Below are 26,765 nucleotides of genomic sequence, written 5' to 3' on the forward strand. Positions count from 1 at the left end.
CAAATAGCTTGAAGTATACAAAGAATAAAAGAGGTGAGTAATCATAGTGCAGCCGATCCCCCCTAGTGGGCTCATCAACAAGCTGCTCTAAAAAGCCATCTCGCCAGCCTTCAACAAATTCTCTCTTGAGATCCAGCACCAACTTGGTTTTCCCAATCTACTTGCATGGGGCAGGCAGCAAGCATAGCCAGGAGAGTCTGTGTGGGGAATTTGTCATCCTCTAACTACTTCCTAACAGTTAGCACCAAAATGTTCAGTGCCAAATAGTGCACGCCAAACTGTTGAAGCCAAAATGTCCTAGATTTCCCCTAATGCAGGAGCTGCATTACAAGGAGCTGCAGTTGGATGCACTTCTTGAAGTGGAATTCATCAGGGTTAGCACTGGTTCCCTAACTATCCACATTCTGCAACAGCAGCATGCAATTCCCATTATCTATTGAAGAGCAAAGAAATGTCTATCTTGCCTCTATTCTTACAGCTCTACCCGAACCTTCACTTTTATTTGTTCCTACTGATGAATCATGATTTGATTGATCTGCTAAAACGACGAGCCCCACGAATACTCCTTTTTAAACTCTTCTCCCTGACTTGTGTGGAACTCTCTCTCTTTGCAAATCAATTGGTCTGCTTAAATATGTACAAGTATCCACTTTCCTTTCCAAAAGCACCAAAAACTCAGCATTAGATTTAACATTACCGCAGAAAGATTAGAGGAAAATTGAGGAAAGTATTTTTCATCCGGAGTGATTGGAGATTTGAACCTTTGTTTGTGGAGCCCAAATGGTTGTATTCCTGAGAATGTGAGTCTTCGAGCAGGAAGTAGAAAAGCAGAGAGCATTCCATTCCACGTGTTGATGATTCAACAAAGTTAAGGCTGATTGTAAAGGACAACTCCATTTTTGGCAAAGACAGTAAAAGACTATTAACCATTGGAGAAGGGATATACATCTTAGGTCGCATGCACTTGCATAGAAAAGTCTGTTAGAATGTTCTGGAAAACTGGAAATTTGCTTGCATACAGGTCCATGTTCGGTTCCGGCCGACCGATCATCTCTCGAAATGGACGCATGTCGGAAATGCACTGTAGCTGTGTTATTGTTCATCACATACGACATGGCAGTCACCAAGGCCAACTCTTGTGAGAGGTAAACACATGTAATTTAAGTGCAATTACAGGACTAATCCTAAATATTAGCACTCAGTTAAGTTCAACTAACACTAACTACCACTGCTAGTTTAAGGGCCCTTTTGTGGGAAATAACCAAGCTGTCAAACAACTACTTCAATGATAGGAGACAGTGGGCCACTAACTCCTTATAACAGGAAATTTCATGTGTGGCCACAAGGCCTACCCTTGGTTACTGGTGAAATGGACAGGGTTACGCTACCTTAGATATGTTGCTCCATATACCATATAACCATATAACAGTTCATGGCATGGAAACAGACCATTTTGGCCTTTCAAGTCCACGCCGGTTCACTCAAACAACTCCGCTAGATTCCCCCACCTATTCTCCGCCCATAACCCTCCAACCCCCTCCTATCCATGTATATATCCAGCCTCCTCTTAAATTAAAGAATTGACTCTGCCTCAACTATTTCCTCCGGGAGATTATTCCATTCAGACACCACTCTCTGAGTGAAGAAGCATCCTCTAATCTTTCTCCTAAAATTTTTCCCCCTTACCCTCAACTTGTGTCCTCTTGTTTCAACCTCCCCTGCTCTCAGGGGGAAGAGTCTACTTGCATCTTGTCTACCTATTCCCTTCATAATTTTAAACACCTCTATCAAATCCCCTCTCTACATTCCAATGAATAAAGTCCTAACCTCTTTAATCTTTCTCTGTACTCTAGGTATTTTAAACCAGACAACATTCTGGTAAACTTCTCTGCACCCTCTCCACCTGATCTATATCCTTCCTATAATTTGGAGACCAGAACTGAACACATTACTCCAAACCTGGCCTCACCAATGCCTTAAACAGTCACAGCATCACTTCCCAGCTCCTGTACTCTATACTATGATTTATGAAGGCTAACATACCAAATGCCTTCTTAACTACCTTGTCAACATGGGAATCCAATTTAAAAAAATTTTTTTTTTTTTTAAAATAAACAGTTCATTGAAGGTGGATTCCCAACTCACTTACAAATGAATGACCATTCGGCCTGGCCGAGTAAGTGCAGAACTAAGCGTGGAATTTTCACATCTTTATGATCCTGTTCCCCTTTTATGGTACTGGTAAAGCATTGAAAGAACTCCTCTGTCTTGTTTCAATCATGGAACAGTTGGCCAATGACATGGCTAACCGGTTCCAGAACACAGGGGATGCTAGGAAGCATCTGTCTACTAAAATGATTGCCATAAGAACAGTGGCAATTTAGAATCAGATGGCATTGGACTTGCTGTTTGCTGACCATGAGGGCACATGTGCTATTGTAGGCCAATAATGTTGTATGTATAACCCAGACAGCTCTGAAAATACTACCAACTTTGTAGAGTACTTGAAATGACATGTTGACGATTGGAAGAAAGTCAAAGCTGACATGCGTGATTATTATACCAATCTCATTAGGGAATGGTTTGGTGCATAATGGCTACACTGGCTTGAAAAAGAATTTATCACTTTATTAGCTATTCTTATTATGGTAACACTTCTTTGCTGCTTAGGTAAATTTTCTTCTTTCCACCTCACTAGTATTCAATTATGTTATCATGGAAAGATAAGAGGGAATGAGAAAGCGAGTCTTCAAGCAGAAAAAAATAGAAAAGCCGAGAACATACCATGTGTTGATAAATCATCAAGTATAAAGCTGATTGTGTGGAACAACTCCATGTTTGGCAAAGACAGTAAAAGATTAACCATTTGGTAAGGGATACGACCCATTTTAACAAATCCTAAGAAACAGCTTAAGAAACATGTATTTCTACTGAAACAGCTGTTCGAAGATTCTGGAGAACTGGAAATTTGTCTGTAAAAATATGCAAGGAGTGAGCCATGAGGCAAACGCCTTTGTGGTGGAATTAGCTGCAGGTGCCAGTGCCTCTTGGAGTTCTCATGCTTTGCAAAGCACCAATAAATGACTTGATTGCTCTATTTATATTTGTTTGTCAAGTATTCACAGGTCCACTTTAACATACCAATACAAAGTGACATTTAGTAAAGCAACCCAATAGTAGTTGCAAATCACTTTTGATGCTCTTCGATACAAAAAGGTAAAATATAAATTAATTCTTTTCATCTGCTTTCTGAATGGGAGATTTGCATAACCGAAATACATTGTGTGACCATCTTACCTTTTTTCATTTCCATAAGATTTTTGTGCAACCTTAGCATGTAGAATTAGTACAGTTTGATCACCACGCTCCTTAAGATAATTTCTCATTGCTTCCCTGAATAAAAAGATATAGTATAGCATAAAATTCAATGAGCAAAAAAATTAGTACACAGTATTTTCAGAGTTGCAAATCCTGTAAGTAAAATATCTGAGAATTTATTTGCTGATCAGTACAAGAGGTGAAAATGTGGCACTTGTTAAAGTTTCGATTAAAAGTTATTTAAAACAAGCTACAGAACAGAATCATGAATCACAAAATATTTTAAGCAGGTGTATACTATTAAAACTAATTTCATAGACAGTTTTCACAAACTCCTTTATTCTTGTAGCTTTTATCTATATGTTTTAAATGATAACACAAGATTCATATATTCTGATGCAGTAAAATAATATTTCTAGCAAAGGCCCATGTTATTTTCTGTCACTAAGTCAGAGCCAATGAATGAAGTACCAAGTTATGGTATCTTACCTGGTAAGACGTTTGGGCTGAGGTTGCTCGCCAAACTTCCTGCAAACAATAAAAAGAACAAAACAAGTATTAAATGGTTTCAAGCCCTAAATCTCAAAAGTAACAAAACCCATATCCTCACATCCATTCTCCAAGGCAAGTTCATTTCAGTCATTTAGTTGTCAAACATGCTGTACTTTTAAGCATCTAATTTGACTGCTATATTATTCCCCAATTCCCCTTAAGGTAGCTACACTTAAGATTTCGGAGCACAAAAAGCATTCTTGACTCAGGATGTTTGATCAACATGAAAAGCAAACATGCTAGAAAAATGCTGGTACCTGTATAAAGTGTCCAAAACAACAAACTTCATTTATAAACCACCTTCTACCTAGTAAAACATTTGAAACCAGTCCACAGAAAAGTTAGCAAGCAAAAGAGTGAGCCAGGTGACCACAATGGCATGGCCAAAAGCTTGTCACAGTATTAAAAGTGACGCATTATTCACAGTCATTTCATCATCCCAAAATGTCCACTCTTTCTCCCTTTTGTTGATCCTGCCTCATCTCCTGATTATTTCTGGCAGTTTCTGTTTTCAATTCAAATTTTGATGTCGTCTCACAAAGTCAGTGAAGAGAGTGATTGAATCAGTAGTTTGGAAAAGCATTTTGACAAGTTACCAAAAACTGACAAAAAAACTTCAGCATTAAATGTTTCATTAGAATCATTTGTTCATATAACATTGGTTTCTTGAAAGGTAATTATATAAACTCAGGTGAATTAGAAGGATTGTAAGAATGGTAAAGGAGAATGAGATGTCATCAGTATTCATAGGATATGATTACAGCAGAAAGCTTCTGATTGTGTGCTGGGTGCAAATGGGGTCAAAGGAACAGGTCAAAATTACCTTTGAGTTAATCACCAGAAACAAGCTCAAACTTGGCATAAGGAATCTTGAAGTTTGGTCTGGGAATAAAGGAAACCAGCAAGGCAGCTGGTCTCAATCTTAGTGACAAGGTCCCCTTGAAATTGTTGGAGGTAAAATAGAGAAGCCAGGAAGCAAGTTTTAAATGGACTTTTTTACAGTGGCGAAAAGCCATGAAGAATTATCCATGCATTCCAAGCTGAGTCATTTGTGCAGTTGATGGCAGAACCCAACTACACTCTATATAGCATAAGCAATATTATGGATTGACAATAGATTAGCAATAGGCAAAATAATAAACACCTGGGAGGCAAGTTTGAATTGTTACATAAATAAATAAATCTGGAATATAAAGTTAGGACAGTACATTTCCAATTATCTGAAAACCAATTTACCAAACTTCTCAGTTATCTGGAAAAAAAAACTGGTGACAACATGATGTCTCAAGTAGGACTCTGATGCACTGTTCGTGCCAATTTGGTAACACCAGTGAGCGATTGGAGGAAGTTGATGGGTCAGGCAGCTCATGAGGAGGTTGTCCTCGTTTCAGTTAAGTAGACTCCAGGAGAGTGGCCTGCTGGGAAGGAGCAGGGACCTCGGGGTCCCAGGCAGGATCGGCAACGGCGGTGGGGAGGTGTCAGTGATCAGCGACAGCAGCAGAAAATGGGGCCTCTGTCTCCAAGGCAGGATAGGTGAAAAATTATTTTAGAATAAATAATACTTGCTTTATCTTGCGTTATTTAATTCTGCATTTTGCACATGTATCAAAAATAGGACACTATAATGGGGAAAATCTGACCATGGATTTATGGAGGAAAACTAAAATAAACTGCTGGAAAAACTGAGCAGGTCAAGCAGTAGTGGGCCAATATAATGAAGACCAGGCAGAAGGGTTGAACAGAGCCAGATGGGGATGTTGTTCTTGTTGTGTATTAGTTTTCCAGTTTTAATTAGTCAACCTCCTTTCAAAAAACAAACCATCATTGGCTTTAGAATTCAGAGGCAAAACTAAATACTGAAAACACAGGACAGCTAGCATTTGTGAAAAGAACTGACATTTTAACTTTTTTTATTGAGACCCAGAAGCTGTGGAAGATAAATAATGTATCAAGCAGAAACAGACCCAGGATACAGAAAGCAACAGGTGTAAAAGTAAGGGCAGAGTCATATTATTACCACCTCAGGAAGCTACGCGATCCATCAAGACAACGTTGGCTCTTTGGAGAGCAATCCACCAAATCCTCGTGTAATTCTTCAGATCTACAATTTTCCCTCAAATATCATCCAATTTTCTTTTGAAACCTTTGATCATTTCTGCCACCACGAAACTCAAAAGCAGCATGTTCCAAGTCATTACCGGAAAATGTAATCACAAGTTCTTCCTCGCCACAATATCCCTCCCCATCATGCTGAATCTCTTGTTCAAAATAGATAAATGTCTACTAATTATTGTATCAGATTAATTTAAAAGGTTAAAGATGGTAGCATGCTGTTGTGCAGAGGGACTTGGGAGGATGCAAATCTCAAGTTTTGTTTGCAGGTGCATGGGTAATCAAGGTAAATGGAATGCTGGCCTTTATTGCTAGAGGAATTGAATTTAACAGCCTCGAGGTACTACTGCAACTACACAGGGTACTGGTGAGGCTGCATCTAGAGTACTGCATACAGCTCAGGTCTCTGTACTTGAGAAAAGATATACCAGCTTTGTGCAGTACCATCTCCAGGTTGATTCAAGAGATGAGGTTTATAGCCTACGAGGAGAGAGTGAGTAACCTGGCACCGCAGTCATTGGAATTCAAAAGAATGAGAGGGGATCTTAAAGCAACAAAATTATGAAAGGAATAGACAAGATTAAAGCAGGACAGTTGTTTCCACTGATAGGTCTGGGTAGAACCATGGGAGGTAGTCTTCAGATTTAGAAGAGTAGGTTTAGAACAGTGATGATGAGGAATTGTTTTTCCCCCTAGAGAGTCGTGAATCTGTGGAATTTTCTGCTGGGAAGCAGTGGAGACTACTTCATTGAATATATTTAAAGTTCAGATAGATTTCTGTAAAGTCAGAGAATTTGAGGTGAAGGAGTCCATGGCCAGATCAGTCATGAGTGGAGCAAGCACCCTGATGAGCCAAATGGCCTACTCCAATTCCTATTTCTGTTTTAATGAGTAAAAGAACTTAATGGCCTACATATAATCAAGCCAGTCTTCTTATACATGTCCACCTCAGAGCAGCATTTACCCTCAGAGGCCTACAAACAAAGTTTTATGACTACTTCAGTGCAAAATTGGGGTTCAGCCAAGGTCATGTATCTGTTTCCCCCAAAGCTTGTACTATTACCTTAAAGATACAATGTTAACTTGTTTACATTGCTATTAATAGCAGAAATGCCACAGGTGGTGGTGGCTTAAAAATCACCTTGGAAACTGTGGCACAAGTAAACATCATTCATCATAGTTCCTCTCCCAGTTTACCTGGAGTGTGAAATGTTTCCCAGTAATGCTACACATTACTGATGCACACAGCTAATGTTCAAATAAAAGTTAAATGTTTGTTGTATACAATATATGAATAGAACAATTTTGAACCTGCCACAGAATGGAGAAGGTACAATGGTCCAAAAGTCTCACTCGTTACCATTCAATACATCAGATTTTGCTGCCCAGGTCTTCCTGCCTCTGGCATTACTCCACAGCCACACACAACATTTCCAGATGCAGGGCACTAGTTGTGTTGCCATTCTCCACCAGGTTCACAATTGTGGCATGACCTCCAGTAATGCAGCAAGAATGCCCTGCTCCCTGCCTAAACAAGCCGAGGTGTGAAAGGGTCATTTTCCAATGGCAAATTAGGAAATATTTTGAATGGCTCTGATTAAAGGAGTCAATTAAAATTTAAACATTTAATAGCTTTAAAATGAACTAAAAGACTAACCCAAAATAGCACAAGGCCCAGATAATGTTTACATTTAGCTCCCCATTCCAAAGAGAGACAACAGAAACAATCTCATTTGCTATTCAAGTCATTTATTTCCATGCTCATACACTGAAGGCACTTTCACGTAGCCAAAATACCCCAATGTAAAGCCGCATATTAAACCCCTATGTGGCTGTCGGGAGGCCACCTGAAAGTGCAGGAGGCGCCTGCGAAGCACACTTTGTAACCCTCCTCCAGGAGGGATAACCGCCGGAGCAGTGAAGTCCCCCAAGGCACCTGAATGCAGCCGCCTGAAAGCGGCTGCTTAGGGGATGACAATCAGCTGGCGAGCGCCTGACAGCCCCTCTCCCTAGGAGTTGGCGGAAATTCGGTATGACATCGGAAACCCTGTCAAATTTCTACAGATGTGTGGTTTAAAGTGTACTGAGCAGCTGCATCATGGTCTGACAAAAGGACACCAATACCTCCAAGCATAAAGCCCATAGAAAGGAAGTGGGCACTGCCCACAACATCACAGGCAAAATCCTCCCCTCCATGGAAAACATCTATGGGAAACACTACCGTCAGAGAGCAGCAGCAATCATCAAGGATCCACACCACTCAGCAAATGCTATATTCTTGCTGCTACCATCAGCGAAGAGGTATAGGTGCCACAAGACTCACACCACCAGGTTCATGAACAAGACTCACACCACCAGGTTCATGAACAAGACTCACACCACCAGGTTCATGAACAAGACTCACACCACCAGGTTCATGAACAAGACTCACACCACCAGGTTCATGAACAAGACTCACACCACCAGGTTCATGAACAAGACTCACACCACCAGGTTCATGAACAAGACTCACACCACCAGGTTCATGAACAAGACTCACACCACCAGGTTCATGAACAAGACTCACACCACCAGGTTCATGAACAAGACTCACACCACCAGGTTCATGAACAAGACTCACACCACCAGGTTCATGAACAAGACTCACACCACCAGGTTCATGAACAAGACTCACACCACCAGGTTCATGAACAAGACTCACACCACCAGGTTCATGAACAAGACTCACACCACCAGGTTCATGAACAAGACTCACACCACCAGGTTCATGAACAAGACTCACACCACCAGGTTCATGAACAAGACTCACACCACCAGGTTCATGAACAAGACTCACACCACCAGGTTCATGAACAAGACTCACACCACCAGGTTCATGAACAAGACTCACACCACCAGGTTCATGAACAGCTGCAATCCCTCCACCATCAGATTCCTCAACAACAAACTCAATCAGGTACTCATTTAAGGAGTCTTACTTTTATACTATTTTTTTCTTCTGTATTGCAGTGTGTACAGTTTTTGGCACTACCAAAAGAGGTAATTCTGCCTCACCCGCAGGAAAAAGAATGCCAGTATGTGATGTCATGTATGTACAGTACCGACAATAAATCTAAACGAAGTTGTGTGAAACAACAATGGCATCGCCCAGGATGAAGAGCTGGTTGATGCCAGTCACTGTTGGGGTGACTCTCTTAAAGTGTCTCCTTCTCCTTGCTTAGCAAGGAGGCTTTACCTGTAAACTTGGGGAAGGTCGTTAAATGCGACAGTTAAATGTTTGCAAAGAATGTGACTGAAAAAAATAAAAATGCTTTAAGGTTTATATCTTCATGCAAGTGAAGTTTGTTCAGTTTAAATTATAGTAATAGCATTTTTGTATTTTAAACGTTTTATTCTTAATGCAGGTGTATTAGTTAGGCATTGTAAAAGTCTCAATCAACCAGAAAGTACACTTATCTGGCATCTCACTATCTCCATAGGTGCTGGATACCATGTGTTTTACTGTACTACTGCAATTAAAATATTTAAAATTCAACTAATTTCTTTGTTACTGTCACTAACTTTGAAAACTGGATCATGTCTATTTTTTTTTTAAAAGGACGAAAAAATGAGTCGTACAACTTAAAGCAATATTTTGATAAAATAGACAAAGTTTTTCAAGTCTGCATTTTACACTTGTTCAACAATTTCCTTTAAGAATTGAATTATAAAGCAGAACTGCATTATTGAAAAAGCAGGGCCTCAAAACTTGATTTTTTCCCCCCCTATTGATTTAATACTTACAAGGGAGCTTCATATTTAAATCCAGATGCATTTTCTCAAGAAGCTAGTGCTGGAATGGGTTGCATAAAGGAAGGGGATGAATCAGCCTACAGGATGGTGATTGAAAACTTGGCTGAATGTTGCACCATTAACAACCTTGCACTCAATGTCACTAAAACAAAGGAGCTGATTGTTGACTTCAGGAAAGGAAAGCCAGAGGTACACAGTGCAGTGATCATGAGGGATCAGAGATGAAGAGGGTGAGCAAATTTAAGTTCTTGGGAGTCACCATCTGGAGGATCTATCCTGGTTCCAACACACCAATGGCATCATGAAGAAAGCACGTCAGTGCCTCTACTTCCTCATGAGTTTGCGGAGGTTTGGTAGCACATCAGAAACCCTGGCAAATATCTACAGAGGTGCGGTGGAAAGTGTGCTGATCAGCTGCATTACGGTCTGATATGGGGACACCAATACCCCTGAGCGTAAATCCCTCCAAAAGGTAATGGACACAGCCCTGTACATCACACGCAAAACACACCCCACTATTGTGCATCTACAGAGTACGCTGCAATCGAAAAGCAGCAGAAATCATCAAGATTTGGGACAAGAACTAAATGGAGAAAATGGAAAACTTGTGCAACTGATTTGTTGCCGTTGAAAATGTAATGAGAGAAATGACTGAAATTAAAGTAATAATTAAAGTAATAATTGAAGACTTGATGGAAAGAATGACCCAAGCACACACTCTGTTCTCACTGCTGCCATCAGAAAAGAGGTATAGGTGCCACAAGACTCACACAACCAGGTTCAGGAACAACTGCTACCCCTCCAACATCAGACTCCTCAATAACAAACTCCGAGACTCATTCAAGGACTCTTACTTGTGCAGTTTATTGATTTTCTTTTTGTTCTTTCTGTATTGCACAGTTTATATTCGTTATCTGTTTACAGTTCTCTGTTTGTTTACTTTTTTTTGCTGTGCATAGTTTATTTTTTGTACTAGCAATTAGTAGTAATTCTGCCACACCTGCAAAAAAAAAGGAATCTCAGGGTTGTATGTGATGTCATACATGTACTCTGACAATAAATCTGAATAAACTCAACAGGTCACGCACCATCTTCAGGAAGTAATGGGTAACCAATATTTCAGGCCTGAGTACTTCATCAAGGATAGACAAAAAGCAGGCAGGAACCTGAATAAAATCATAGCATCTGCAGACTTTGTTCAACTCCAAAGAAACTAGGACAACTTGCATATCAATTTTGATTGTACCTTTTCACATTAGTCATAAATGGATGTTTATTGAGCAAGGAAAACTAAACATTTTCCTTGAATGTAGAAAATTGCACCTCAAGAGAGTCAAAGAGCCTGGAACCATTAAAATTAGATTAAATTGAAAAGTATGGACAAGCAGGTAGATGTCAACTGTGGGGTTACAGGAGGTGGAGATGATTGATTACTGCATAAGAGGGAACATGATTCTGGAGACCACTGGAAATAAAAGTCCCAACTTAAAATTATTACGAAATAAGAACATTCACAGAATATTATGATTAGTCCTGGGCCTTTTCGAGGAAGGCAGCCACCTGCAACAGACAGGTAAACATTGAGTACACAAGCTCAGTGATTGGCTTTGTCAGCAAGTGTCACTGCAAACAAATGCTTCACAGCCAGGGATAAGCAGAAACCATGGTTAGATGCAGAGGCCCAGGCACTTCTCTGAGTTTGTGACATTGCCTTCAATACAGGAGACAAGATGGCCCTTAGATCAGCCAGAGGTGAACTCTCCCATGCAATCTAGAAGGCAGAGCAACAAAAAGCTGTTCGACACAAGGCGCATGTGGCAATGAATCAAGACCATAACAGATCACAAGAAAATCTTGTGAATTACAGTAAAAAAAAATGCCAGAGAAGTTCAGCAGGTCAAACAATGTACTTTATATAGCAAAAATAAAGATACATAACCAAAGTTTCAGGCTTCAGCCCTTCATCAAGGTATTTGCAGATTTTCTTGTTTTACTTGCAAGATATAGAACGCCTCCCTTTCAGACAGACTGAACACCTTCAATGCACGGTTCAAGAAGAACAAGCTGATGCTGAAGAAGGCTTCGTGCCCTCCAGATCAACTGGGCCCTGCATAGACAGATAGATGCAGCAGAGGTGAAGAAAATTCTATCCAAGGTGAACCTACATAAGGCAGCAGGACCAGACTGTATACCTGGTTGGATACTGAAGGACTGCACAAACCAAATGATGGAGGCCATTACAGACATCTTCAACATGTCAGTGCAGCAACCCATCATTCCCACAGATTTCAAGACAGCCACCATCATCCCGGTACCAAAGAGGGTGACAATAATAGGCCTCAACTACTACCACCCTGTGGTACTGACCACCAATCTGAAATGCTTCAAGCATCTGGTGATGGAATGAATTAAAGTGCAAGTCCCAGAGACACTGGACCTATTTCATTTCACCTACAGACAGAACTGTACAACTGGTGAAGCTATAACCTTGTCCCTCCACTCTGTCCTGACCCACCTGGAGAACAGTGCCTCATATGCCAGGCTGCTAATCATCAACTTCAGCTCACTGTTAAATCAATCGTCCCCCAGAGGCTGGTAGATAAGCTGTCCTTGCTGGGAGTCAACACCACAGTCTGTCCAGGTCAGCAGCAGAATGCCAAGCACCATGGCACTGAGCATGGGCACACTTCAGGCTGTGTGCTCAGCAACTCATGCTACTGATTCACAATGTCAGATCCAGCTCCAGAGTCATCAAGTTTGCAAATGAGAGAACAATATTTGGCCTCATCAGCAACAACAATGAATTGCACTACAGAGAAGAAGTGGAAAATATCATGATATGGTGCAAAAATAACAACCCGAGTCTCAATGTCAACAAGACAAAGGGGATTATTGTGGACTTCAGGAGGACCAGGAATGACTGACCATCCGCCACTGCACATTAATAGCTCAGTGGGGGAGTGCACCAAGTTCCTTGGAATCGACTCAATAAGTGACCTATTCTGGCCACAACATCTCCTCACTTGTCAGTAAGGCACAACAGCGACTGCACTTCCTGAAAAGACTGAGGTGGGCAAGGCTACTGGCCACCATTGGGTCAACTTTCTACAGAATCTATATTGAGAGTATCCTGACTGGCTGCATCAGTGTGGTATGGTTACTGCAGAGCATTGGATTTGGTCAATCCACAAGATGAAATAACTGGGTTCTCCCTCGCCCCCAATTGACTTGATCTACCGAGATCATTGTGTGAAGAGTGCTCGCAAAAGGGGGCATGTCCATATGAAGGACTTAGACATTTTGATCAAGCTCTCGGTGAAGAATATCAAAAAGATGGGTAAAACTTTATAATTAAGAATCCTCCACTAAAAAAAAATGGACCAAACAATTACTAAGAACCCAAGGCAGCCAAGAACAAAAAAATGAAGAAGTTCCTACTCAGCCAGGAACATTGAGCGAAAGCCCGAAAGGAAGCAACACAAGAGTGGCATCAGGACCTGCGGAACCCAGCAGAGCTGGGGAGTTGGGACATGAACTAAGTATTATCCTGGAGAAAATGGAAAACTTGAGCAACTGATTCGTTGGCATTGAAAATTAATGAGAGACATGACTGAAATTAAAGTAATCATTGAAGACTTGATGGAAAGAATGACCCAAGCAGAAACAGGATAAGCTAAAGCTTTGGAGAAAGATGCAAAACAATGGGAGTCGGACAGACAAGGTCTGCTGGATGAGATTGGCCACATGGAGAATTTTAGCAGTCGAAATAATCACCGAATTATTGGACTGACGGAAAGAATCGAGGGAAGAGATCCAGAGAACTCCTTCAAAACATGGATCCTGCGAGTGCTGGGAGAAGAAAAATTCAGAGAAAAACTGTATATTGATAAGGCTCACTGGACCCTCAGACCCAGGAGAGTTGGCGATCAGCAACCAAATTAAGACTTTTGAGTTACCAGGAATGGGAGACCATCCTGGGAGCAACATTCAAATACTCAAAGCAAAATAATGATCTGAAATTGACCTACAAAAAAAGTGCTATTTTTGCAAGATTTTAATCCTACTTTGATTTAGCATAGGAAGGAGTTTGACGATGTAAAAAGACAACTGTGTTCCAAAAACTTGAAATGTTCAATGATATACCCCGTGACTCTGAAGGTCGAAGTAGCAGAAGGTAATTAATGATTTTTCAAGACTAAGGACAAGGTGGAAGACTTCCTGTGAGGTTTATGGAAAAGGACAAGGTTGCCAAAGAGGAAGACAGTGAAGAATGTTCGCAATGGGACTAAGTAAAAGTTGTATTTTTTTTTAATTGTTGAAAAGTAAATTTTATTGAAATATTCAAGCGGAGCTCAGAAAAGAGAGGAGACTTGAAAAAAGTAGTAGTAAGGTGGAGACTTCATTCTAAGGGGGAGAATGGTATCCAGAGAGAAGTATCTATACAAGATAATACTAAAGGGAGGAGTTCTTCTTCCTCGAGAGTTTCCACAAGAATTTTTTCCACAGGCTTTCAGGGGTTTCCTGTTTACAACACTGTTAGGGCAGGGACATTGTATGTGTTTTTTTTTTAAAAAGGAAAAGATCACTATAATTTAAATAATCAAGTGTTATTGTTAAACAATAATTATTTGAAAAAATAAATGTTAAAATTTATTAGTCTTAACATTAATGGGATAAACGGCAGAGTGAAGAGGAACCATGTCTTGGCACACTTAAAAAAATATTGATGGCAGTTATAGTCTTTCTATTAAAAAAAATACATCTATCCAAATCAGCACATGGTAAATTAAAAAGAGGATGGGTAGGACAAGTAATACCAGCATTATTTGGTCAAAAGCAAGAGGAATAGCGATTCTAATTAATAAAAATATACCAATAATAATAGAAGCGACACCAACTTACCAAGCCAGGAGATTTGTAATGTCACATTGTAAAATTTAAGCAGTTTTATGAACATCTATGCACCAAATTATGATGAACCCTTTATGATTTAAAAAAAAACACAAGACAAAATATACTGGTTGGAGACTTCAATTTCTGTTTGGATCCAATACTGGATAAATCAGCCAGAACAGTAACAAGGGCAAAAGCTGCAAAAAACAACATTATTTATAAAGGACTTAAATTTGATTGATATACAGAGATAGCCTAACCCCATAGAAAGAGATGATTTGTTCTACTCAAGGTCAGATGATTCACATACAAGGATTAATTTGTTTTTAATGTCTGCCCAGTTAAAAAGTAGAGTGGTAAAAACGGAATATTTGGCAAGACTTCCATCAGATCATTCATTATCAACTTTAACTATTGCAATAATGGAAAAACAAAAAATGGAAAACAGTTGGCATCTCAATCCCACACTGTTGAAAAGCAAGGACTTTTGTGAGTTTATTAAAAGACAGATAGTATTATTCTGTGAAACTAACCTTTCTTCTACTGATAGTTTTTTTAATATGGGATATGCTTAAAACTTATTTAAGAGGACAAATTATTTCCTATACAAAAAAAATAAGAGAGAACTAGATGGTCTAGAGAAAGATGTAGCAAAATTGTAAAAAAAAAATCAGAGAACAGGGTCTCAAGAAAAATAAAGACTTAGAGAAAAAAATTGAAATATAACACATTAATATATAGAATGGAAAAAATATTAAAAAACAAACAAAAATATTATGAATTAGGGGAATGGGTAAATTAAGTTTTATCTTGACAGTTATAAAAGCAGAGGAGTCATTTGAATGATAAATGCAATAAAAACAGAGGTCAATATTATAACATGTCATCAGAAAGAAAAATATTACTTTTGGACAATAGAGAATGAATTGATTTAGATGTAGATGCCTCTTTCACAAGAGAAGAAATTGAGAATCCCTTGAGTACTTCACAAGCTAACAAATCTCAGAGGGAGGATGCTTTCCTCCCAAGTTCTATAGATAATTTAAAGATTTGTTGGTAACTCTTATGATGGATGTATTGGACAAGGCGGTGGAGAACCAGACCCTCCCAGAATCTTTCTCAACTGCTAGAATTATAGTGCTACCAAAGAAAAGTAGAGACCCGTTAAAAAAAATCATCATATAGACCTATAACACAACTGAAGGTTGACGATAGAATATTGGCGAATTCATTAGCTAATAGACTGGAACAATATCTACAAAAATTACATATCAGGAGGGATTTGTCAAAGGAAGACACTTCAAATAGTTTAAGTAGACTATTTAATAGTATACAAATGGCAAAATCTAAGTTGAATCCAAGTATAACCATCTCCCTATATGCAGAAAAAAAACAATCGATTAGAATGGACTTTCTTAGATAAAACATTTGAAAAATTTGATATAGGCAGAAAATTTATAAACTAGTTAAGAACTCTGTCATAAACCACAACCCAAAATTATAACTATAGGATGTCAACTGTCTTTCCCTTGAGTAGATCGAGTAGACGGAGGTGTCCTCCGTCTCCAGCACTTTTTATCCTAGCTATTGAACCACTGGTGGAGATTATAGGGAGAGATCCAGATATTAAGGGCTTGAAAGTTAGACAGGAAGAACATAAAAATTAGTTTATTTGCTGATGATGCGCTAATTATATGTCTGACCTGGCTGAATCCTTGATTAAAATTACAAACAACAGTAGAAAAATATGGAAGAGTATCAGATTCTGGACAAAAGCGAGATAATGCTATTGAATAATTTGGATTATGAAAGGCATCAAAAAGGTAATAGATTTAGAAGGAAGATAGATGGAATCAAATATTTAGGAATAATGACAGAATAATTTACAGAACGGATAAATTTAATTACACTCCTCTTTTAGAAAAAAAGAGAAAGATTTACAGAAATGGAAAGACTTGCTGATTACTCTAGTGGGAAGAGTAAATTATATTAAAATTAATGTGATATCAAGATCACAGTATTTTTTCAATTGTTGCCTATTGCATTACTTAAAAAAAATCTTCAACTTATTCAATAATTACACAAGACAATTCCTATCGAATAACAAAGTGCCAAGAATTTCATTGGAAAAGCTAACATGAGAAAATAAATTGGGAGGACTTGTACTTCCAGACTTTAAGAAATATTATTTATAAGCACAATATTTTTATATTTTTTTGAAGAAGATGACAGTCCCCCTTCTTGGATCAAATGGGATTGAATTCAATAGAAGAAACAACAAGTGGAATGTTAATTTAATTACAAAAAACATGGATAACCCTATATTAATACATATGATTTAGAATATGGCAAGAAATAAATGATTGTTTTGAAAACAAAAGCAGGTATATCATTAAAAACACTATTATGTAAAAATGTATTGCTGCCTACGAATCTGGGTAACAAAATTCATAGTATGATAAAGGAATAAGATAGACTGATGACTATTATATGGAGGGATCTTGTGTCTTTTGAACAATTAAGAGATAAATATGAAGTGCCTAACGGGACTTTTTGTTTTCTCCAGTTAAGATCGTTCTTAAGAGAAAAATGGGGGCCAAGTTAGGACCCACTTGAAATTAGTGAACTGGAACAAAATTTGGCTGGGGAATACACCTAAATTTACAACTAAGATGCACTATGGTCTCCAGAATGAAAGTGTAAAACCAGGTTTCCAGAGATCGAGAGAGAGATGGGAGTCAGATCTAGGTATTGCAATAATGGAAAGATGTTGGTCTGATTGGTGTTTGGATAGCATGACATCAATTATAAATGCAAGATACAGATTAGTGCAATGTAATGTCCTACACCAATCATATCTCACACCACAGAAGTTGCATAAATCAAAATCTGAAATATCAGAAATGTGTTTTAGGTGTGGGATAGAAATAGGAATGTTCTTACATGCGACGTGGTTGTGTGTGAAGGTGAGACTTTTCTGGCAGGATATTACTGAAATATTAACAAGGGGTGGCCTTCACAGGTGACCCAGAGTGTTATCTTTTGGGCAACTTCATTGAATTAAGTAATAAATTAACTAAATTCCAAATTTCATTTGTTAAAATAGCCTTAGCAGTAGTGAAGAAATGTATTGCGACAACTTGGAAATCTGACTCCCCTCTGCATATAGCACGATGGACTACTGAAATGGATAGTTGCATTCCTATTGAAAAAAATTGCATACAGTTTAAAGAACAAATACGACATATTTATTAAGATATGGCAGTAGATTTGGATCATATAAGGTGTCCAATTGAATTATAAATTCAATAATCAAAGGATAATAATAAAAAATGCTGCTACAGAATAAATAAATGACTTCCCCATATAGAATTTTTGATGGTCATAAATGTGAGCCCTGACAGTGTGTGCATTTATAGTGTGAAAGGGATGGGGGAGGGGTTGTTTTGTTTGTTTTTAAATAAAAAGTTTATATATATTTAACATTGGAGCATTTTCCTGTGTATATTTATGGAAAAAAATATATTTTTTTAAAGTGCTGGTAAAATCATTGAGGACTCTACAACAACACATACACAGAATCTTTCAGCTACTCCAGTCAGGAAAGAGATACAGGGGTAGAGCCAGAACCACTGAGAAACAGCTTTTCCCACAGGCAGTAAGATTTCTGAATAACTAAAATGAACAAACCCTCCAAAACTATTTAGTTAACAGTATTTATTTACTTTTAAATATGTGTATACGTACAGCATAGGTCTTGTTTGTATGTTTTATTTGGATGTGTGTTTGGATTGGAGACTTGAGAACGCTGTTTTGTCAGGTTGTACTTGTACAACTGGATGATAATTCCAGCAATTCTTGATACCGTTTTCCAATCTTAATCATAGCTGCAAGCAAATGTTTTATCAAGCATTTTTGCATGTTAACATTCTGAATTGGAAAAGTGCTTATAAAATATTACATATAGTTTATTTCAAGATTTTCAGCTGATATTTTTGAAAATGCAGTTTTTAAAGATGAACACAACTGAACACTACAATTTGCAACCTAAACAGCCCTCCATTCTCTCATCAGATTCAGACATTGAACCAAACCCAGTTCAACAACAAATGCATAAGAGTGCATTTGGAGCAGCATTAGACAAAATGAAAAATAAATAGATGGTGAGACCAGATGAATGCCAAACAGCAGACCAAACAAACCATAATCAGTTCTGACATGCAATCATGTAGACAATACAAAAACCTACCATACTAATCAATTCAGGTAGCAAATATGTTGTGAGAAATAACTGACATTTTATCTTCAAAACTGTTCAAATATCCTGATGAAAATTAACATTTCATGTCAATGGTTTTTCTCCCACAGATGCCTGACCTGTTCAGCATTTCTATTTCTCACATTCTCAGTATGGGGTTTCAATTAACAAGAAAAGGCAGTTCCATGAGCATTCAGTTAATGATGATACCAGGTTAAAGAGCTTCCAACAACCTCCAAACCAAAGCTTCCTCCAGGCCAGATGGCTATCTGCAAACCAATTTGATGCAGTCTAATTAAAACAAATAAATCACTGAACACAATAGGAAAATAGAGTATGTACCCAAGTTTGCAATCCAGATCTAGATACACCTCCAAACTAGTAAACTTGCAAAGGGATACCCTTATTTTAAAATGATGACCGACTTAATAATCATATGATTGGAAACCTGTTAGAATTATTGAAGCAAGAACAGAATATGTAAAAATGTATTGCTAAAGCAAAATCATCTTAGCTTCAGGAAGGTCAAATTATATCTGACCAATTTAGTAAAAGTTCTCTGAGGAAGTATCTGCCACAGCTGATAGAAGGGAACTGGTAGACACAAAACACCTGCATTCTGCCTGTTCCTTGTTAACTGACATCTCAATTCCCCATCCAATTTCTACCATGAAGGGTCTGTGGCTTCCTGCATTGTTATAACAATGCCCAAAGCAAGGTGTGGGACACTAATTACCTACATCCCTTGGCCTCACTATTGAACAATTTGAGACAAATTTCTTTCTCTGTATCAGAACCAAATATTTCTGCTACATCTGAAATTGAGAAAGTTTGTCTCTCCTCATTATCACATTCACACTGAGCATATCCAATTGCCCTGCAGTGTGCTCCTGTCTATTCTCTCTTGCCAACAACTTTATTTCAGAATTTATTATCATGAACATGTCATGAAATTTGGTGTTTTGAAGCAGCATCATAATGCAAACATTATAACTATCTTACAACAATAAATATAAATATTAAAAAAAGGTTGTGCACGAAAAGTAAGGCAGTGTCTTTGGTTCATTGTATATTTAAGAACCTGATAGCACTGGGGAAGATGCTGTCATTGTGCTGTTGAGTGCTTATCTTTAGGCTCCTGTACCTTTCCCCCACACCACCCCCCCCCCCCCCCCCCCCCGATGGTAGCAGTACCTGGGCAGAGGGGGTCTTTGAGGATAGAGGATTCTTTTTTAAGATACTGCCTCATGTAGATGTCCTCAATGGAATGAAATCTGGTGCCTGTGATGTCACAGGTCAAGTTAACAACCGCCTGGAGTTTATTCTTGTCCTGAGAGTTGGTACCTTCCTACCAGGCAGTGATGCAACCAGCCAGAATGCTCTCCACTATACACCTGTAGAAGCTTTGTGATTGCATCAAAATGGAGGCTCCAGTACTTTTGTTTTGCATTCAACTTGGCAGTGTTCCACAATTAAATTTTTTTGGCTTGAAATAGGTAATATATTAGAACGAATAACTAAAGTAAGATTCCCACAGGATCCAATGTTATCTTTACTGGGAAATATTAGAGGGATTAAACTGAATATGTATCAAGTAAAATTTGTTCAAATTGCCTTAGCAATCTTTGGCTTGGCTTCGCGGACGAAGATTTATGGAGGGGGTAAAAAGTCCACGTCAGCTGCAGGCTCGTTTGTGGCTGACAAGTCCGATGCGGGACAGGCAGACACGATTGCAGCGGTTGCAGGGGAAAATTGGTTGGTTGGGGTTGGGTGTTGGGTTTTTCCTCCTTAGCCTTTTGTCAGTGAGGTGGGCTCTGCGGTCTTCTTCAAAGGAGGTTGCTGCCCGCCAAACTGTGAGGCGCCAAGATGCACGGTTTGAGGCGTTATCAGCCCACTGGCGGTGGTCAATGTGGCAGGCACCAAGAGATTTCTTTAGGCAGTCCTTGTACCTTTTCTTTGGTGCACCTCTGTCACGGTGGCCAGTGGAGAGCTCGCCATATAACACGATCTTGGGAAGGCGATGGTCCTCCATTCTGGAGACGTGACCCATCCATCGCAGCTGGATCTTCAGCAGCATGGACTCGATGCTGTCGACCTCTGCCATCTCGAGTACTTCGACGTTAGGGATGTAAGCGCTCCAATGGATGTTGAGGATGGAGCGGAGACAACGCTGGTGGAAGCGTTCTAGGAGCCGTAGGTGGTGCCGGTAGAGGACCCATGATTCGGAGCCGAACAGGAGTGTGGGTATGACAACGGCTCTGTATACGCTTATCTTTGTGAGGTTTTTCAGTTGGTTGTTTTTCCAGACTCTTTTGTGTAGTCTTCCAAAGGCGCTATTTGCCTTGGCGAGTCTGTTGTCTATCTCATTGTCGATCCTTGCATCTGATGAAATGGTGCAGCCGAGATAGGTAAACTGGTTGACCGTTTTGAGTTTTGTGTGCCCGATGGAGATGTGGGGGGGCTGGTAATCATGGTGGGGAGCTGGCTGATGGAGGACCTCAGTTTTCTTCAGGCTGACTTCCAGGCCAAACATTTTGGCAGTTTCCGCAAAGCAGGACGTCAAGCGCTGAAGAGCTGCTCCACACCAGGGTCATGCCTAGCGCGGAATGCCACACTGACCACCGGCTGGTTCGCTGCAAGCTCAACCTTCACTTCAAGCCAAAGCCCAGGAACAATAAAGCCCCCAGAAAGAGGTTCAATGTTGGAAACCTGCAGTCAGACGAAGCGAGAGGAAACTTCCAGGCAAACCTCAAAGCAAAGCTCGACGATGCAACCCGCCTCACGGACCCGTCCCCTGAAACCCTCTGGGATCAGTTGAAGACTACCATACTGCAATCCACTGAAGAGATACTGGGCTTCTCCTCCAGGAAAAACAAGGACTGGTTTGACGAAAACAGCCAGGAAATCCAGGAGCTGCTGGCAAAGAAGCGAGCTGCCCACCAGGCTCACCTTACAAAGCCGTCCTGTCCAGAGAAGAAACAAGCCTTCCGTCGCGCATGCAGCCATCTTCAGCGCAAACTCCGGGAGATCCAAAATGAGTGGTGGACTAGCCTCGCCAAACGAACCCAGCTCAGCGCGGACATTGGCGACTTCAGGGGTTTCTACGAGACTCTAAAGGCTGTGTACGGCCCCTCACCCCAAGTCCAAAGCCCGCTGCGCAGCTCAGACGGCAAAGTCCTCCTCAGCGACAAGATCTTCATCCTCAACCGATGGTCAGAACACTTCCAATCTCTTTTCAGTGCCAACCGCTCAGTCCAAGATTCCGCCCTGCTCCAGCTCCCTCAACAGCCCCTAAGGCTAGAGCTGGATGAGGTTCCCACCCTGGATGAGACATATAAGGCAATCGAACAACTGAAAAGTGGCAAAGCAGCAGGTATGGATGGAATCCCCCCAGAAGTCTGGAAGGCTGGCGGCAAAACTCTGCATGCCAAACTGCATGAGTTTTTCAAGCTTTGTTGGGACCTAGGTAAACTGCCTCAGGATCTTCGTGATGCCACCATCATCACCCTGTACAAAAACAAAGGCGAGAAATCAGACTGCTCAAACTACAGGGGAATCACGTTGCTCTCCATTGCAGGCAAAATCTTCGCTAGGATTCTACTAAATAGAATAATACCTAGTGTCGCCGAGAATATTCTCCCAGAATCACAGTGCGGCTTTCGCGCAAACAGAGGAACTACTGACATGGTCTTTGCCCTCAGACAGCTCCAAGAAAAGTGCCTTAGCAATAGCTAGAAAATATATTGCTACAACTTGGAAGTCGAATACTGATTTGGGATAGATGGCACGCAGAAGTTCGGAGTTGTATTCCACGAGAAAATTACTTACAATTTAAGAGACAAATATACATTTTGTGAAATACAGAGCCCATATTTACAAACTGTAGGCATTAAAATTTAAATGAATCTCAAACATTCGCTTTCTCTATAAATAGTTGATGTTTAAAAGTTACAAAAAGTTAAGTATTCCTGTTGTGGTTTTCTTGTTCCCCTTTCTTTTTTTTTTAAAAAGTTTGTAGGGGGTTGGGGAGGGAGGTGGGGGGATTTATAGGTTTTGCTTTCTTTTGTATTTATTTACTCTCTTTTTTTTTACAAAATACCACATGTATTTGGATCGTTTGAAATATTGTGATGTTTTCTAAGTGGTTTTATTTTAAATAAAGTATATAAAAAAAACATGGAAGCTCCAGAACAGATCCTCAGAGATGTTGACACCCAGGAATTTGAATTTCTTGACTCCCCCTCACTACTGAGCCCTCAATAAGGACTGGGTCATGTTCTAGTCTTCCTTTTGAAGTCCACAATCATCTCCTTGGTTTTGCTAACGTTGAGCGCAAGGTTACATCATTCAATGAGCTGATCTATCTCCCTCGTGCACACTTCCTCTTTGCTGTTTTTGATTCTGCTGACAATTGTGGTGTCATTGGCAAACTTGTAGATAGCACTGAAATTGTGCCTGGCCATGCAGTCATGGGTACATAATGAGAAAAGCAGTGGGCTAAGCACACATCCTTGGGGTGTACCTGTGTTTATAATCAGTAATCACAGCCTTTATGCTATTTTCTCTAAATTCCAATTGTCCATTGATTGGATGAATTCCATAATTATCCCATGGAAATTCTGATCTCAATCTGAAGATATTCCCTTTATCTTTTCCATTCTGAACACACCCTCTCTATAATTTGAAACTGTTTCTTTTTTTAATTTTTTTTTCTAGTTCTAACAAAGAGCCTTGAACCTAAAATACTTTCCACAGATGTTGTTTGATCTGCTCAGTCCTTCCAACATTTTCTGCTTTCATTTCAGGCTCACAAATGAGAAACTGATTGGTTAAGTAGGAGCAAAAAATATCTTGACAGATTATCTAAAGAGAGGGAAATTGGAGACCTTCACATACGAAATACAAAATTAGCAATGAGGTTCAGGAGGGAGTCAAGAAAGCCTATGGAATGTTGGGTTTTAGTTCAAGCAAATTGGAATACAAAAATAGACACTAGTGATCCCACATTTAGAGTACTGCATACAAACTGGTCATCTTACACAAGATATGCCAGAGAGGACCACAAATATAATTTCAGGCATGGACAGGTGGTTTGTGTGAAAAGGCAGAATAGGTCAATTCTACTCTGGAATTTAGAAAAATTAAAGGCAAGCTTTTTGAAATTTTTGACTTTAGGGACCTAGTCAGAGCAATCCCAGAAGAAGGTGTTGTCTCAGTGGCTGAATGACCAATTTCTGGTCTTATTTCCAAGTCAAATAGCAAAGTGATGAAAGCATCAAACTGTGCTATCAAGTAGCATCAACTAACAACTTGCTCTCCAATTTAAATTCAGCCAAAAACTCAGTTCCAGATTTCATCATACCTTTAGCTTAAGCATGGACCAAACTAAACTCCAAAGATGAAGTGAAAGTGAATGCAATTAATTTTAAGACAATAATTACATAAATATAGCCTCACGGAGCCACCATAAAAACAAATGCAATGCAAACCAGGAGATTAAACTTTCCACTGGCTGGACCAACATCTAACAAAATTTATAGTCGAAGGGCAATCAAAGCAAAATCAAATCCCTCAGCAAAGATGTTCAATGTCTAAGCAACTTTAATTGACTGACCCTTTACAGTTAAAAATTGAAATGTTCTTTTCACAACTCACAGAATACAGTAGTCTGTGCTTGGCTAAAAGCATTAAACCATAAGTTGATGTTAAGTAGAAACTGCAAATTGCTATTTCCTATGTGCCAGGCCAAGAAAAGAAGCATAAAGGTTTATGGTGCAGAACAAAACCATTTGGCCCATGCTGGCACTATTCCAAACTCTTGGTTAGCACTGCATATCAAATGTACATTCAGATTCTTTGTCAATACAAGCGACTGTTCCAGCCTTGAAGGAGTTTCAGATCCCACAATGCTTTGGATGTAAAAACAACTTTCTTTAATTTCCCTCATCTCCCTTTAATCTTACAAAATTATTATTGATCTCTCAAGGAAGAATCAATTTCCCTCAACATTCAACTTTCTAATTCAATTAAACCTGTCAACTATGGACTAAAGTAAATCATGGAAATCTGTAGACATTGTGGTTGAAGTAAAAACACAAAAAGATGGATAAACTCAGCAGATTAAACAGTGTCCTTTATGTAGCAAAGGTAAAAATACATAACCGATGTTTCAGGCTTGAGCCCTTAATCAAGGTATGAGAGAATGTTGGCAGGGATCCGAACAAAAAGATGGGGGGGGTCATGGCAAAGGCAGGAGATGATAGGTGGAGAAGGGAGGGAGGGAACAGCAGCGATCAAGGGGTGGGTAGAGGGAGAAAGGGGGAGGGGAAAGACAAGCTGACAAGTCAATGTTAATGCCATCTGACTGGAGAGTGCCCAGTTGGAAAATAAGGTGTTGTTCCTCCAATCTGTGGGTGATCTGGGTAGGATAGTACACAAGGACATGGACAAACATGTGAGCATGGGAGTGTGACTCAGAAATTAAATGCTTGGCTACTAGGAGGTCTCTGTTGTGGCATTCCAAGGAGAGGAGCTGAGTAAAGTGATCTCCCAATCAGTGACTGCACTCACTAATGTACAGAAGGCCACAAAGGGAGCACCAGATGCAGTAAATCAGTCTTGAGGATATCCAAGTGAAGAATTGATTCACTTGAAAGGCCTGTTTGGGGGCCTAGACCGTGGTGAGGGAAGAGGTTTGGGCTCAAGTGTTGCACCTCCTGTGGCCACAGGGGAAGATGCTGGGGGGGGGGGGGGGGAGGGGGAAGGGGGGAACAATAGGTGGGGAGGGAGGAGTACACGAGGGAATCTAGACTAGCCATTATCAACTTATTTTGACTACAGTCTTGTTAGGACTCCACTCAAAGTTTATGTGCCCTCTTCCCTGTGATGCAGTCAAGTTTTGGTTTCTTCTGTACTATAGACTAATATTTTAAAAAAATTGTTACACAAGGTGAAAATAAAACAAGGCTTTTACTTAAATGTTCTGTGACCCCTGTTAAGAATAGTTGGGCAAGACAATCTTCCCTTTCACAAACATAGCTACTGTGACAGATTATGTTGTGTTTGTAATGTATATAGATATGTTTTTTGGGAGAGAAATTGGGGCAGGTTTTTTAGTGTAGGTTGCATATAAACACTTCAAAACAGATCTCATTGAAAATACTGAACTCTGCTCAAGCTAAGACAGGCTGGCTCCTAGAAGTCTTTGCAAAAACTTTGGGGAGTGCCCAAGAGACTTCACTAATGGACTGTTGTTTCAAAAAGTAACAGATGAAAGGTATTGGAGGTGTAGTTCAGAGCCGCAGGGTCATGTGGTTTTTGCAAGCAGAGAGAGTTGAACAGTTTTTTCTCACAGAGAGAGCAAGCAGTTCTACAGTGATACAGTCAGCAGCAACAGCTGACACTGGAACAGGACAAGCTGGCAAGCTTGTGGAAAAACCCCATGTGGAAGATGGGTTGTGAGTGCTTAGTTCAGCTTGGTCAAAGCCCTTATGGTTCATTACAAGAGGAGAGGACTGGTTGCCGAATGTTTCACTTGAAATAAGGGAAGCAAAAAGGAACTCTGTGATGACTGAAAGAAAGAGATCATCACCTGGAAAACCCTGAGGGGGCAAGTTTCATCAGCAAGACACTGAAGTGGCTGATTAAAAGGAATCAGCTGTGGGTGTCCAGCAAACAACCAATCTCTCTCTGAAAACCGACAAGAACCTTCCTGACCATTTACCTTTCAAACACTAAAACCTGATCAAATTCATAAATGTTAAATTCTGTGCACAGTACAAGAATTGCCTGCAACCACTGAACTTGGAGAAATTAGAAGTTAGATTGGTCTGCGAACCAA

General features: G+C 39.8%; 1 protein-coding gene across 3 annotated transcripts in view; it reads right to left on the minus strand.

The window, feature by feature from the left end:
• The window catches only part of rbpjb (recombination signal binding protein for immunoglobulin kappa J region b), a 141,816-nt gene that overhangs the window by 86,431 nt on the left and 28,620 nt on the right, over positions 1-26,765 (minus strand). For 2 of the 3 annotated variants that reach the window (XM_069925020.1, XM_069925021.1), the window contains exons 2-3: positions 3,808-3,846; positions 3,298-3,393 (exon numbers count right to left, since the gene is read on the minus strand). In XM_069925020.1, the coding sequence (XP_069781121.1) occupies positions 3,298-3,393; positions 3,808-3,846 (135 nt within the window). Of the gene's footprint in view, positions 1-3,297; positions 3,394-3,807; positions 3,847-18,414; positions 18,435-26,765 lie in introns of those variants that run through there. The other variant, XM_069925022.1, reaches the window with a different exon arrangement.

The sequence above is a fragment of the Narcine bancroftii genome, chromosome 3 (genome assembly GCF_036971445.1).
Source record: "Narcine bancroftii isolate sNarBan1 chromosome 3, sNarBan1.hap1, whole genome shotgun sequence".
NCBI lineage: Eukaryota > Metazoa > Chordata > Chondrichthyes > Torpediniformes > Narcinidae > Narcine > Narcine bancroftii.